The sequence below is a fragment of the Hemitrygon akajei genome, chromosome 2, assembly GCF_048418815.1.
Source record: "Hemitrygon akajei chromosome 2, sHemAka1.3, whole genome shotgun sequence".
Classification (NCBI taxonomy): domain Eukaryota; kingdom Metazoa; phylum Chordata; class Chondrichthyes; order Myliobatiformes; family Dasyatidae; genus Hemitrygon; species Hemitrygon akajei.
Window position 1 is genome coordinate 160,954,461 of NC_133125.1, and position 14,375 is coordinate 160,968,835.

At 42.4% G+C, this 14,375-nt stretch overlaps 1 protein-coding gene across 3 annotated transcripts in view; it reads right to left on the reverse strand.

The window, feature by feature from the left end:
• Nucleotides 1-14,375, reverse strand: part of LOC140717289 (uncharacterized) — a 165,807-nt gene that overhangs the window by 107,762 nt on the left and 43,670 nt on the right. For all 3 annotated transcript variants that reach the window (XM_073030734.1, XM_073030727.1, XM_073030742.1), the window contains exons 2-3: nucleotides 9,750-10,055; nucleotides 4,851-5,141 (exon numbers count right to left, since the gene is read on the reverse strand). In XM_073030734.1, coding sequence (XP_072886835.1) covers nucleotides 4,851-5,141; nucleotides 9,750-10,055 — 597 coding nt within the window. The remainder of the gene's footprint in view (nucleotides 1-4,850; nucleotides 5,142-9,749; nucleotides 10,056-14,375) is intronic.

The window sequence follows — 14,375 nt, forward strand, 5'->3', positions numbered from 1 at the left end:
CAGCTTCACTTTTGGGTCCCATTCATAGTAGCCATCTATTTCTTCCCTCCACACTCAATTCAGTTTTTAGACAATGGGGTTTGAACAGTCTAATGTGCATTAAGGATTTGTACACTGATAACATATTTGATAGTTTTGATAACCTGTGCAGTAAATATGGCCTTCCGCATAATTATTTTTTTTTAATACCTGCAGATTTGCCACATTGTCAAGGAAAAAATTTCCCTCTTTCCCTGATATACCACTTGCTATGTTGTGGGAAAAACTCACTCTTATCTTTAATAATAAAGGGCTGATCTCTGTACTATACTCTCAGCTGATGTCTTTGGGAGTTCAAGATCTATACAAAACTAGGACTAGGTGGGAGGATGACCTTGGTATGGATCTGGCAGAGGAATATTGGGCAAAAGCTTTGAATAGGGTTCATTCCTCGTTATCATATGCTAGATTGGGGCTCATACAATTTAAAGGTTTACACAGAGCTCATTTAAGTAAAGCCAGGCTTGCTGACATTTATCCCGGGACAGACACTGGCTGTGACGGGTGTTCCTTCTTTCCGGCTGGTTTAGTGCCTGCATTTTGGTCTTGCCCTCGGCTTGATGGCTATTGGGCACTGGTTTTTTAAATTATCGGTGAGGTTTTGGGGGTGACACTGAGACCTTGCCGGTTTATGGCTGTATTTGGTGTGGCAGCTGATGTTTTGGGTTTAAGTGCAAACCAGTCAGATATCATTGCATTTACATCGCTATTGGCCCGTAGGAGAATCTTGCTGGTCTGGAAATCTGCCACTTCCCCATCTGCTGCTGCTTGGTTAGAGGACGTAATGTTTTTTTCTGAAATTAGAAAAGATTAAATTCGCTTTGACGGGGTCTGTGAAAAAGTTCTATTCGAAATGGGGACCTTCCTTGTCATATTTTGGGAGTCATAAGGAATTACATACTAGTTGAGGGCATGTGATTGTACTTGGGAAGTTGCCTCTCTTTTAACATGCATATGGTTTACCTCACAGGGTGGTTGGTGGATTACAATATGAGTGTATTTTGGATCATCTGACATGTTGTGGATGTGTGTGGGCCTCTGCCTTGAAGGAATGTGGGGGTATGGCTGTGAAATGCCCATACTTGTACTTGTGAATTGTTATATTGTAAATACATTAGCTGCCATGGTATGTTTGGGGAGGGCAGGTGAGGGGAGGTTTGTTTAGAGGTAAGATATAAAAGCAAAATGGAGGAAAATGTAATCAATTATGTATTCTATATTGTGTCATTCCTTCAATAAAAATATATTTTTAAAAAGAGAATCACTAGATTCTGGAATGGTTCTGGTGGAGTGGAAAATTGCAAATGTCACTCCACTTTTTATGAACAAAGGGAGAGAGAAGGAAATTATATGCCAGTTAGCCTGACCTCAGAGGTTGGGAAGATGTTGGAGTCCATTATTAAGGATGACGTTTCAGCTTACTTGGAGGCACATGATAAAGTCGGCCAAAATCATCATTGTTTCCTTAAGGGGAAACCTTGCCTCACAAATCTGTTGGAATTCTTTGAGAAAATAACAGGCAAGATAGACAAAGGAGAATCAGTGAATGTTGCTTACCTGGATTTTCAGAAGGCCTTTGACAAAGATATTCAACAGGCTGCTGAACAAGATAAGAGCCCATGGTATTACAAGAAAGATGCTAGAAGATGGATAGAAGATTGACTGATTGGCATGATGGAAAAAGCTGGATAAAGGCCTATTCTGGTTGGTTGCCAGGGACAAATGGTGTTCCACAGAGGCTGATATCGGGACCTCTTCTTTTCGTGTTTTATGTCAACAATTTGGATGATGAAATTGATGGCCTTGTGGCCAAGTTTGCTCACAACACAAAGATAGGTGGAGGGGCTGGTGGTGTTGAGTCAGCAAGGAGTTTGCTTAAGGACTTGGACCGATTGGGATAATGGGCAAAGGGGCAGATGGAATATACTGCAGGGAAGTGCGTGGTCAAGCATTTTTACAGAAGGAATAAAGGTGTAAACTATTTTCTAAATGTTGAGAAAATTCAAAAATCAGAGGTGTAAAGGGACTTGGAAGTCCTTGTGCAGGATTCCCTAAATGATATCTTGCAGGTTGAGTTGGTGGTAAGGAAGGCAAATGCAATGCTAGCATTCATTTCAAGAGGACTAGAATATAACAGCAAGGATATAATGCTGAGGCTTTGCAAGGCATTGGTCAGAATACACTTGAGTATTGTGAGCAGTTTTGGGCCTTTATCTAAGAAACAATATGCTGGCGTTGACCAGAGGGACTACAGGAGGTTCACGAAAATGATTCCAGGAATGAACAAGTTAATATATGAGGTGCATTTGATGGTTCTGGGCCTGTACTCACTGGAGTTTAGAAGAATGAGGGGGTCCTCACTGAAACCTCTAGAATATTGAAAGGACTATATAGAGTGGATGTACAGAGGATGTTTCCTATATAGGGTGGGTCTAGGACCAGAGGGCACAGCCTCAGAATAGAGATGTCCATTTAGAACAGAAAAAAGGAATTTCTTTACTCAGAGGGTGGTGAATCTGTAGAATTCATTGCCAAAGACAGCTGTGTAGACCAACTCGCTGAGTATATTTAAAGCAGAGGTTGACAGGTTCTTAGTCCCACTTGGTGGTGCAATAATATCAGCGCCGGACTCCGGAGCCGAGGTTCCCAAGTTCAAATCCAAAATTGGGTTGAGCATCGAGCTAGTAACTCGGCCTTGTTAAAACAAGAATAGCTTGCTACGGAAACCCCGGTAACTCCACTGCCAAGTTAAGGGCTATTCTCCTTCTTCTTCTTCGACAGGATCTTGGTTATTCAAAGTGTTAAAGGTTACAGGGAGAAAGAAGTAGTATGGCTTGAGAGAGATAATAAATCAGCCATGATACAATGAAGATTCAATGGGCCGAGTGGCCTAAGTCTACTCCTATGCCTTTGAATCTTATTTTGCTGCAATCAAATCCTGTTTGAGGAGTGACTTGGATTCGCTCCAATTTGCCTGCCATCACAGCAGGTCAATTGCAGATTCCATTTCATTGGCTCCTTACTCCACCCTGGAACATCTGGACATTAACGATAGATACATCAGGATGCTCTTCATTGACTACAGCTCAGTATTGTACACCATCGTCCCTTCAAAGCTAATCAATAAGCCAAGACCTGGGCCTGAAGACCTCCTCGTGCAGCTGAATTTACTCACCTGCAGAACCCAGTTATTCAGGTTTTTTAAAAAAATTGTTCACTTACGGGATGTGGGCATTGCGGACTAAGCCAGCATTTATTGCCCATCTCTAGTTGTCCTTGAGAAGTTGGTGATGAGCTGCCTTCTTGAACTGCTGCAGTCCCTAGGGTGTAGGTACACCCACAGTTTGCCAACAACATCTTCTCCACTGTCACCATCAGCACAGATGCACCACAAGGCTGTGTGCTTAGCCCCCTGCTCTACTTGTTATACACTTGTGACTGTGAGACTAAATGCAGCTCCAATGATGTATTTAAGTTTTATGATGACACCACTATCAGTGACCGAATCAAATATGGTGACAAATCAGCGTATAGGAGGGATATTGGAAATCTGGGTGAGTGACATCACAACAAAAGCCTCTCACTCAATGTCAGCAAGAACAAGGAGCTGATTATTGACTACAGGAGGGGGAAACCAGAGGTCCATGAGCCAGTCCTCAGCAACTTTAAATTTCTCAGTGTTATTATTTCAGAGGACACTGTCCAAGGTGGAGCGCACCAGCTTCAACTCCTCGCCTCTGGCGGCTGTAAACAGGCAACATCGCGGCTTGAGGCCTAGTCCTCACCAAGATTGAGGCCACACAGCTCCCCCGCTGTCCCAGACAATAAGTTTCAAGACCTTGGCCTCAATACACCCTCGATTTCCTCACTTGCCAATCCCAGGCAGTTCGGATTGGCAACAGCATCTCCCCCACAAGCTCCATGAGGGCTGTGTGCTGAGCCCCCTGCTCTACCTGCTTTACGCTTGTGACAGTGTGGCTTAGCACAGCTCCAATTCCATATTCAAGTTTTCTGATGACACCACTGCCAGAGGCAGAATCAAAGGTGGTGACGCATCAGCATATAGGAAGGAGAGTGAAAATCTGGCTGAGTTGTGCCATAGCAACAACCTCTTATGCAAGATCAAGGAGCTGATTATTGACTTCAGGAGAAGGAAACCAGAAGTATTGAGGGATGATAGTATTGAGAGCTGAGCTGTAGCTGATAAAGAGCATCTTGCTGTATGCATCTCTGCTGTCCTGATGTTTCAGGGTTGAGTGAAGAGCCAATGAGATGGCTTCTGCTGAGAGCTTGTTGCTCCCATAGGCAAATTGGAGCAGATCAAATTCACTTCTCAGGCAGGAGTTGATATGTTTCATTACCAACCTCTCAAACACTTCATCACTGTGGATGTATGTGTTCCAAAATGATAGTCTTTGAGGCAGATTACCATGTTCTTCTTTGACACCTGTATATGTGATGGCTGCTTAAAGTAGGGAGGTTATTCAGACTGCTGAAGCAAGAGGCTGAAGATGTCAGTGAACACTCTGGCCAGTTGGTCAGCACAGGTACCCAGCGTCGTGTGAGTCAAACAATAGATTAATATCATACTGTAAATATCCCACTTGCACATTGATACATATCTTAGATACTCCCTGAATAACACTGAACACTGACCTTCCTCACCAAACCCTCAAATAAAGAAAAATGGATATCTATGTGGGAGGGAAGGGTTAGATTTATCTTGGAATAGGTTAAAAGGTCAGCATAACATTGTGGGCCAAATGGCCTGAACTGTGTTGTACTGTTCTATGAAACATAAAGCTACCTACCAAAGTGGCGCTGTTGTGTTCTCCTCAGCATTTGTCCATCCACAAAGAAGGTGTCATCTTCTTGGTCACCATGTTCTGCTCCATTCACAGTCAGAGCATCATTAGAAGTATTAAAGTGCAGACGAAACTTGAACTGGTCACTCGGTTCCACTGAGCTGTGACCTGGGACATGATGCAAAATGTCCCTGCTGCTGAAATTCTGAACTATTTCACTCTTGCTGGGATCAACTTTGAGTTCAGGATCCAGTAAAACTGATGAGCCAAGGAGACCAACCTCTTCTTTAACTTTATCTGTTAATAAAAATAAATGTACATTCAACATTTTAAATAATTTAAAATGTGGTGTCTGTGAAGCGCTTAAACAGAGAACCACAGCAAATGAAAATATACTACAGAATAGATATTGTGCCACTCTTTACTGGAGTTACAGGAACTTGTCTTTTGGACTAGACTGTTGTGAAAATTCTTTCTGGCCCAGCCTTCCACCTCAAACCCCTCATCAACTTTGGCTGATCCAAGACTCTCACACTATACCTGTTCAAGCCAGATCCCAGTGCTTCTGATCTACACTGGCTCCAAAACTGGCAATTTACTGACTTCAAAATTCTCAATTTTACATCTCCCAGAAAGTTCAATTTCTGAATCTTCACATTACTCTGGGGTTCTTTCATCCCTTTTTCTGGACATCCCTCAGATTCAACACCCTCAGCTTCTGACCTCTAGAACAATCCCATTTTTCTATTTCCTGCCATTGTAACCTGCACCTTCAAGCTCTGGAATTCTCAGTGAACTCCACTGTAATATTCCTATAAACAACTTAAAACTTATTCATTAAAATATATATTTACAAGAAAAAAAAATGTACAATGCCTTTTCATTCTCTACATTTATTGTCAATGCTTTCCATACTGGCGATCAACTAGAGCTCAAGAACAGAAACAACAATCTGTGCAAAGCTATCAAGGCTGCAAAACAACAACATAGGGACAAGATTGAGTTAAGATTCACATCGAAGAACGCACATGACTTGTGGGGAGGGCTGCATATCATCGCAGACTTCAAAGACAAACTTTGTGGTGCCGCCAACATCGTGGCCTCTCTCCCAGTTGAGCTCAATCGATTTTATGCTCAGTTCAATGTCGCTAACTCTGAGCCCCGGGGGAAAGCCACCGCTACAACTTGCAACCTGGTTGTCTCTGAGGCTGAGGTGTGCAGATTCTTTCCAATGAGTGGACAGTCGTAAGGCTGCGGGACCAGATGGCATCCCAGGGCGAGTACTTAGGATGTGCACAGCACAAATCCATTTACTGACATTTTTAATCTCTCCCTCTCCCAGTGCAGAGTGCCCTCCTGCTTCAAATTATCCAGCACAGTCCCTGTACCAAAAAAGACCAAGGTAACATGCCTGAATGACTGGAGTCCTGTCCACTTATCAATAATAAGCAAATGCTTTGAGAGGCTGGTCAAGGATTACATCTGCAGCTTGCTGCCACCCAAACTGGACCCCCTACTTTTCACTTACCGATACAACCTATCGACAGGTGACGCAATAGCCACTGATCTACGTATCGTCTTCACACATCTGGAGAAGAAGGATGCTCATGTGAGAATGCTGTTCTTGGATTACAGTTCAGCATTGAACATCATAGTTCCATTCAGGCTCAACTAGAAGCTCAGAGACCTTGGCCTTGACTCTGCCTTGTGCAGCTGGAGCCTGCCCTTCCTGTCAGATCACCAACAGGTTGTAAGAGTGGGACCCCTCACCTCCAACCCTCTGGCTCTCAATACAGGAGCCCCTCAGGGCTGTGTACTGAGTCCCCTCCTTTACTCCCTGTATACCCATGACTGTGTCACCACCCACGGCTCTAATCTGCTAATTTAATTTGCCGACGACACTACATTAATTGGCCTTATTTCAAACAATAACAATGTGGCCTACAGGGAAGAAGTCATCTCTCTGACACAATGGTGTCAAGAAAACAACCTCTCCCTCAATGTCGCAAAAACAAAGGAACGGGTTGTGGATTATAGGAGGAATAGAGACGGGCTAACTCCTATCGACATCAATGGATCTGGGGTTGAGAGGATAAACAGCTACTTTTGGGCAAACCAAAGAGAGTCTTTCACTGAGTTGATGATCTGCAAGCAGCACGTGATGTTTGTCTCCGTGTGTGTCACTTGGAAGAGCCTGTAGATCTGTCACACATCTGATCAGGATGAAGCACAACACAGGCCCTTTCATCTTTCTCCACACCCTCTTCACAAACTCACAGTCCACAAAGAGGTGAGCAACAGTCTCTTCCCCACAACACTCATTCCACAGTCAGAGGGTTGTGGGCCTGATGCTCTGTGTATGCAGGAAGGATCTGACTGCGAGGGCCTCTCTCACCATCAACCAAACAAGGTGTGGGTGGCTGTAGGATAGGTCTGGCAATAAGACATTCTACCAGAAGGTCTGGACAGTCTGCTCCGGAAACAATGTCACTGTGTCCATCAAGACCCTCTCCTGCTGTGTCTGCAGTATGTTCTGTGCTGTCCACCGCCTGATGGTATTGTTGGTCCAGAAGAACTTTTCTGTGATGGATAGATAGTGCAGCATTAACCAGCTGACTGGTACATCGCAGCCAATGGGGCCAAACCCATCCCTAGCAACAACAGCAACAGCAGAACCTCAGCACATAGTTGTACCTAGTGCCCACGTGTTTGGGTTCCACACACAGCCTGATGCAGCCACACATGAAGGTGGTCATCAGGGTGAGTGTGACAATGGATACTTTTTTTTATTTCCATTATCCAGGATCCACTGTGATCTGTCTGACCCACTTTATGTTGGATCCTCAGGTAAATCTGGAAACAGTTCAGGTGATTCCCAAGCTGGAGGAGCAGGAGATGGGCAACACTTTCACCAAGTACTGCAGCCCTCAGAGCATCTCACACCTGATGACCAGGTTCTTCCCAGTTATCGATATGGAGCATCCACCCCACAGTCCCAATTTCTGTTCCACCTTCTCACTCCACTCCAGACAATTCTTCAAAGTGCAAAGTAAATTTATTATCAAAGTACAAGTATGCAACTACAAAGTACATATAACACTAAGATTCTTTGTTAGCAATACAAGAAACACATCAGAATCAAAGAATGATTTCTCCATCCAGTGTGCAAAAGACAACAAACTGCAAATACAAAACAAAAATAAGAAATAATAATAGTAATAAACAAGCAATAAATAAAGAGAACATGAGATGAACAGTCTTTGAAAGCAAGTCCATTGGTTGTGGGAACATTTTAATGATGGGGCAAGTGAAGTTGAGTGAAGTTATCTACTTCGGTTCAAGAGCCTGGTGATGGTTGAGGGGTAATAACTGTTCCTGAACCTGGTGGTGTGAATCCTGAGGCTCCTGTAATTCCTCCTGATGACAGCAGTGAGAAGAGGGCACAACCTGGGTGGTGGGAGTCCCTGATGATGAATGCTGCTTTGCTGCTACATTACTCTGTGTAGATGTGCTCAGTAGTTGGGAAGGCTTTCCTTGACGATGGACTGGACCATATCTGATACTCTTTGCAGAATTTTCCATTCAATGACATGGGTGTTTCCATACCAGGCTGTGACACAAACAGTCAATATACTGTCTATCACTCATCCATAGAGGTTTGTCAGAGTTTTTGATGTCATGCCAAATCTTTGCTAGCTCCTAAAGAAGTCGAGGTTGATTTATCACCACAATTTATTCAGCTTATGACAGTGATGTTGTCAGCAAACTTGAAACTGACATTGGAGCTGTACGTAGCCACATAGTCATCAGTGTAAAGCGAATAGAGCAGGGGGCGAAGCACACAAATCCTGTGGTGCTCCTGTGCTGATGGAGATTGTGGAGATCTTCCAGCCAGGTACAGTGCAGCACAGGTTTGGTCAGTATTCTCTATTGAGTTTGCCTTCCTGAAGTCCACAATCAATTCCTTAGCCTTACTTACGTTGAGTGTAAGGTTGTTGTTGTCACACCATTCAGCCAGCTGATCTACCTCACTCTTGTACACCTCCTTGTCACCAACTGTGGGCTAAGCATTCATTCCAGATGTGTTCCAGTGCTGATTGTCAGCAAGGTGGAGATGTTATTTCTGCTCCGCTCTGACTAGTCTCCCAGTGAGGAAGTCAAAAAGGGAGGTACAGAGGCCCAAGTTTTGAAGCTTTTGGGATACTCTGATTTGGCCTCAGGGGAAGAAAACACATCAAAGTTCATGTTGATTGGTGGTCATTTAAATCCTCAGGTTGTGATCAGGGAAGTCATTAAATGGCCATTGTCTGCAGTAGCACAATGTCAAAGTGTATTCCTGTCACAATGGGACAGGTCTGTTTCATCAGAATTTGAATCAGGTTTATTAGCACCAGCATGCAATGTGAAATTTGTTAACTTAGCAGCAGCAGTTCAGTGCTATCCATAGTTAATATTCCGGCCAGTTCTGTATTCAGAGAGCCATCCTTTAGCACTTTAACAAAAGAGATGTATTTTGGGTGTTTGGAGTTTGTGCTCTGAAGCTTTCAAGATGATTCTACTAGCTGGGATGTATGACTATTGTAAATATGTAAATCTACAAATATTCAAAATGTTAGAGGTTGGTAGGTAATTATAGTGACTGAAATTGTTTATTCATTTATCACTTTATTTGTGTTTAAAAAATGTAAGACAGTGTGTGATGAGAGGAGAATCAGATTCTGCAGAAATTCTGCTGTTTTTATATCACCAGCTTCAATGTCTCTCTGATGACTCAGTTGATGAGTCATAGCAGAGGTTATCCTACTTATACTTTGATGGAAATAAAAATCACAGATTATAGTTTCTATAGCAGATTCTGCCATTAATAAATCACACACTACATCACAAATATCTGAAACTTCTTACCAATGACAAGCAACTCCATTATTTTCAACTCTTTCCCATCAACAGTGAAGGTGTAATCTCCTTGGTCACTGGCATTTAATCTGCTTATCGTCAGTGCACCACTCAAAGCGTTGAATTGTAAACGGTCCTTGAACTGTTCACTTGGTTCCAATGTGACGACACCTGGGATGTGATCCAAAATAACATCATGGCTTTTGTTGCTGGCTTTGAAAATCCAAAGGATTTCATTCTTGCTGGAATCAACGGTGATTTCAGGATCCAGTAAAACTGATGAACCAAGGACACCAACCACTTCTTCCCTTTCAGCTGATTAGAATAAAAAGGAAAATATAATCATTTAAACTGTAGAGCAGGTGAAAGTGAGACAACTACAGCACAGGAGTAATATTACATGAACAGATGTTATTGGACATTTTACTGCAGTTTCAGGACCAAGCTGTGTAGGGCGACTTGATCCGTAGCCTTGGTCACCTGGACAATACTAATACTTACGTCAGGATGTTGTTTATTGGCCTCAGCTCAGTGTTTAATACAATCATTCCCACGGTTCTGACTGGAAACATTACAACCTTGCTTTTATATTCTAGTCCTCTCAAAATGAATGCTAACATCACATTTGCCTTCCTCACCACAGACTCAAACTGCAAATTAAACTGCAGGGAATCCTGCACAAGGTCTCTCAAATCCCTGTGTGTCTCAGTCTTTTGCATTTTATCTCCGCTTAGAAAATTGTCCACCCTTTTATTTCTTTACCAAAGAGCATGACCATATACTTCCTGACACCACATTCCATCTGCCATTTCTTTGCCCATTTTCCAAACCTGTCTAAGTCCTTCTGTAGCCTCCCCATTTCCTCAAAAAACTACCTGCCCTCCATATCTACAGATGCGCCGGGCAGTCCGCACCACTCAGTCTGGCGATTGAAGGAAGTACAGTTCCCATACCAGGCAGTGATGCAGCCAGTCAGGATGCTCTCAATTGTGCCCCTGTAGAAAGTCCTTAGGTTTTGGAGATCCATAACAAACTTCTTCAACCATGGATTGAAGAAAGATGAGGAGGAAGTTCTTTATCCAGAGAGTGGTGAATCCATAGAATTATTTGCCACAAGATGCAGGGAAAAAAAATGTTAGTTTGCCTCCTGGGTGCCAGGGTCCGGATGTTTTTGATCACATCCACGATATCCTGAAGTGAGAGGTCATGGTACATATTGGTTCCAATGACATAGGTAGGAAAAGGGAGGAAGTTCTGAAAACAGACTACAGGGATTTAAGAAATAAGCTGAAAAGCAGGACCACAAGGGTAGTAATCTTGGGATTACTGCCTGTGCCACGCAACAGTGAGTATAGGAACAGAATGAGGTGGAGGTTAAATGCATGCCTGAGGGATTGGAGCAGGCTACAGGGATCCAGATTTCTGGATCATTGGGACCTCTTTTGCGGCATGCGTGACCTGTACAAAAAGGATAGGTTGCACTTGAATCCGAAGGAGATCAATATCCTGGCTGGGAGGTTTGCTAAGGCTATTGGGGAGAGTTTAAGCTAGAATTGCTGGGGGGTGGGAACCAAACTGAAGAGATGGAGGAAGCGGCAGCGGCTCAGAAATAGAGAAAACTTGTAGGCAGCGTAAGAGGGAGGATAAGCAGGTGATAGAGAAGAGATGTGCTCAGAATGATGGTTTGAGATGTGTTTACTTTAATGCAAAGAGTTCTATAAACAAAGTGGATGAGCTTCAATCGTGGATTAGTACTTGGAGCTACGATGTTGTGGCCATTACAGAGACTTGGATGGCTCAGGGTCAGGAATGGCTAATTAGAGTGGCAGGCTTTAGATGTTTCAGAAAGAACAGGGACGGAGGCTAAAGAGGTGGAGGCGTTGCACTGCTGATCAGAGATAGTGTTACAGCTGCAGAAAAGGAGGATGTCATGGGTGGAATTTAGAAATATGAAGGGGTCAGTAATCTGCTGGGTGTTATTTATTGACCACCCAATAGTAACAGTGACATCGAAGAGCTGATAGGGAGACAGATTTTGGAATGATCCAGTAATAACATTTTCGAATGTTAAAAGGCCTGAACAAATTAGATATGGCAAATTTATTTCCCATGGTAGGGGAGTCTAGGACATGACTTCAGGGTGAAGGACGTCCATTTAGAAGAGAGATGTGGAGAAATTACTTAGTCAGAGGGTGGTTAATCTGTGGAATTTGTTGCCACGAGTGGCTGTGGAGGCCAAGTCATTGGGTGCATTTAAGGCAGAGATATGTAGTTTCTTGATTAGCCAGGGCATTTCTGAGAGATGGTGTTGTGGATAGTGTGGAGGGCTGTCAGAGATTACAGCAGGACAATGATACAATGCAGAACTGGGCTGAGAAGTGGCAGATGGTGTCAACCCAGATATGTGTGAGGTGGTTCATTTTGGTAGGTCAAATATGATTGCAGAATATAGTATTAATGATGAGACTGTTGGCAGTGTGGAAGATCAGAGGATATTCGGGTCTGAGTCCACTCAAAGGGTTGACTCTGTCATTCAAAGGGCTGCGAAGGGTTGACTCTGTCATTAAGAAGGCATATGGTACATTGGCCTTCATCAACTGGGAAAGTGAGTTCAAGAGCCAAGAGGTAATGTTACAGCTACATAGGACCTTGGTCAGATCCCACTTGGAGTATTGTGCTCACTTCTGGTCAGCTCACTACAGGAAGGATTTGGAAACTATAGAAAGGGTGAAGAATAGATTTACAAGGATGTTGCCTGGATTGTGGAAATTGCTTTATGAGAATAGGTTCAGTGAACTTGACCTTTTCTTCTTGGAGTGACAGAGGATGAGAGGTGACCTGATAGAAGTGTACAAGATGATGAGAGGCATTGATCATGTGGATAGTCAGAGGCTTTTTCCCAGGGCTGAAATGGCTAACATGAGAGGGCACAGATTTAATTTTTCTGGAAGTAGGTACAGAGATGTCAGGGGTAATTTTTTTTAGGCAGAGAGTGGTGAGTGCATGGAATGGGCTGCCGGCGATGGTGGTGGAGAGAGACCGCCTCTGTCTGTCAATGGAGTAGCACTAATTCTGTGCTGCTGTTAGTTTTCTCTCTCTCTCCCCCAGCTCAAATTTTGAATTAAAAATTTTTGATTGCTGATTCTTGAAGGGGAGTAATATGTCTATGCCTACGAGAAGTAGGAAGAATCCATATGAACCTACTGACAGAGGTAATGGAAAAGGAATGATGCCTAAGGAAAGATCTGATGAAATGCTAGCATGGGCTGAAGATATGGTTCGTACACTGAAATCAATTCAAGATCAGAGTAAGGCAGTTAAAAATCAACTGGAAAAAATTAACAATGAAATGAAGTTATTTCTGGGAAAACTTAAAGATGTGGAAATTCAAGTTACTAAACATGAAGAGGAATTGAAGTCAACTAAGCAAAAACTGTCTGAAACTACAACCTGCTTGGAAACATCTCGTAATAAGATTATTGGTTTGGAAACTAGGTCTCGCTGAAACAACATACGAATCATTGGATTGCAAGAAGTAGCTGAAAATGGAGACTTAACGGTTTACTTTGGTAAGATCTTTCATGATCTATTTCCGACTATTTTATCACAGCCGCATGCTCTTGAAAGAGCACACAGGCTGTCCACTTCGAAATTTAAAGACTCAACCAGACCAAGATTTATTTTGGTTTGTTTTCATCACTTTAAAATTAAAGATCAAATAATGCGACAGGCAAGAAAACAGAGTTTTCAGATTCAATGAGTCTGAGCTCCGTTTTTATGAAGATTATCTGAAAGAAGTAATGAAACAAAGAGCAAGATTTGCTTTGGCAATGAAACAAGCATATGATAAGAAACTATTTCCCTCTTTGAGTTACCCGACAAGAATGAAAGTTTTTCCTCCTAATTCTTCCCCACGTACTTTCTTTGACCAAAAAGTCGCACTGGATTTTATCCGAACTATCTGAAAAGCTGTTTGATTATCTGTATATTACTCACATTTCAAAAAGAAGATAAGGCTATTTGGATATTTCATTGACAGATTAATAAAAGAAGAAAAGAAAACCTGCTCATCATTACATACTTTTGGATTTTTTTTTGGAAAGATTTACGGTTCAAGTTTGACTGTTTAAATGGTTAATTACATATTTGACTGAGAAAAGAGGATAAAAGGATTTGTTCCTTTTATCTAATATTTGGTTAGATTTTTTTTGTTGTTTCTTAAATTACCAACTGGTAGTTTTTTTTTCTACCAATAGGGTTTCTTTTTATATATATCTGGGAGGGTTTAGTTACTACGATATTACTAATTAATATATTTGTAAATTTAGTTTGGTTAAATATACTAATAACCTTTTTTATCTGTTTTATTATAGCGCCCTATAACCGAATTTAAAGTTTTCTTAGGGATTTAAAGCTAAACTTGAGATGGTGCTGGTATTTCTCTCTAAGAGATTATATTACTTTGGTTCTTTTTCTGTTTAATACATGATGGAATGTAAACACTCTCATTTGTCGAGACGTTACTGTCTTTCTTGCAAGGTCATTTTATTTTTGTTTATTTACTGGCTTGGGGGAGGGAGAGACGAGACCGACAGAGCGGCCCATGGCTTCGCATCTATCTTAGTTCGCTTGCAT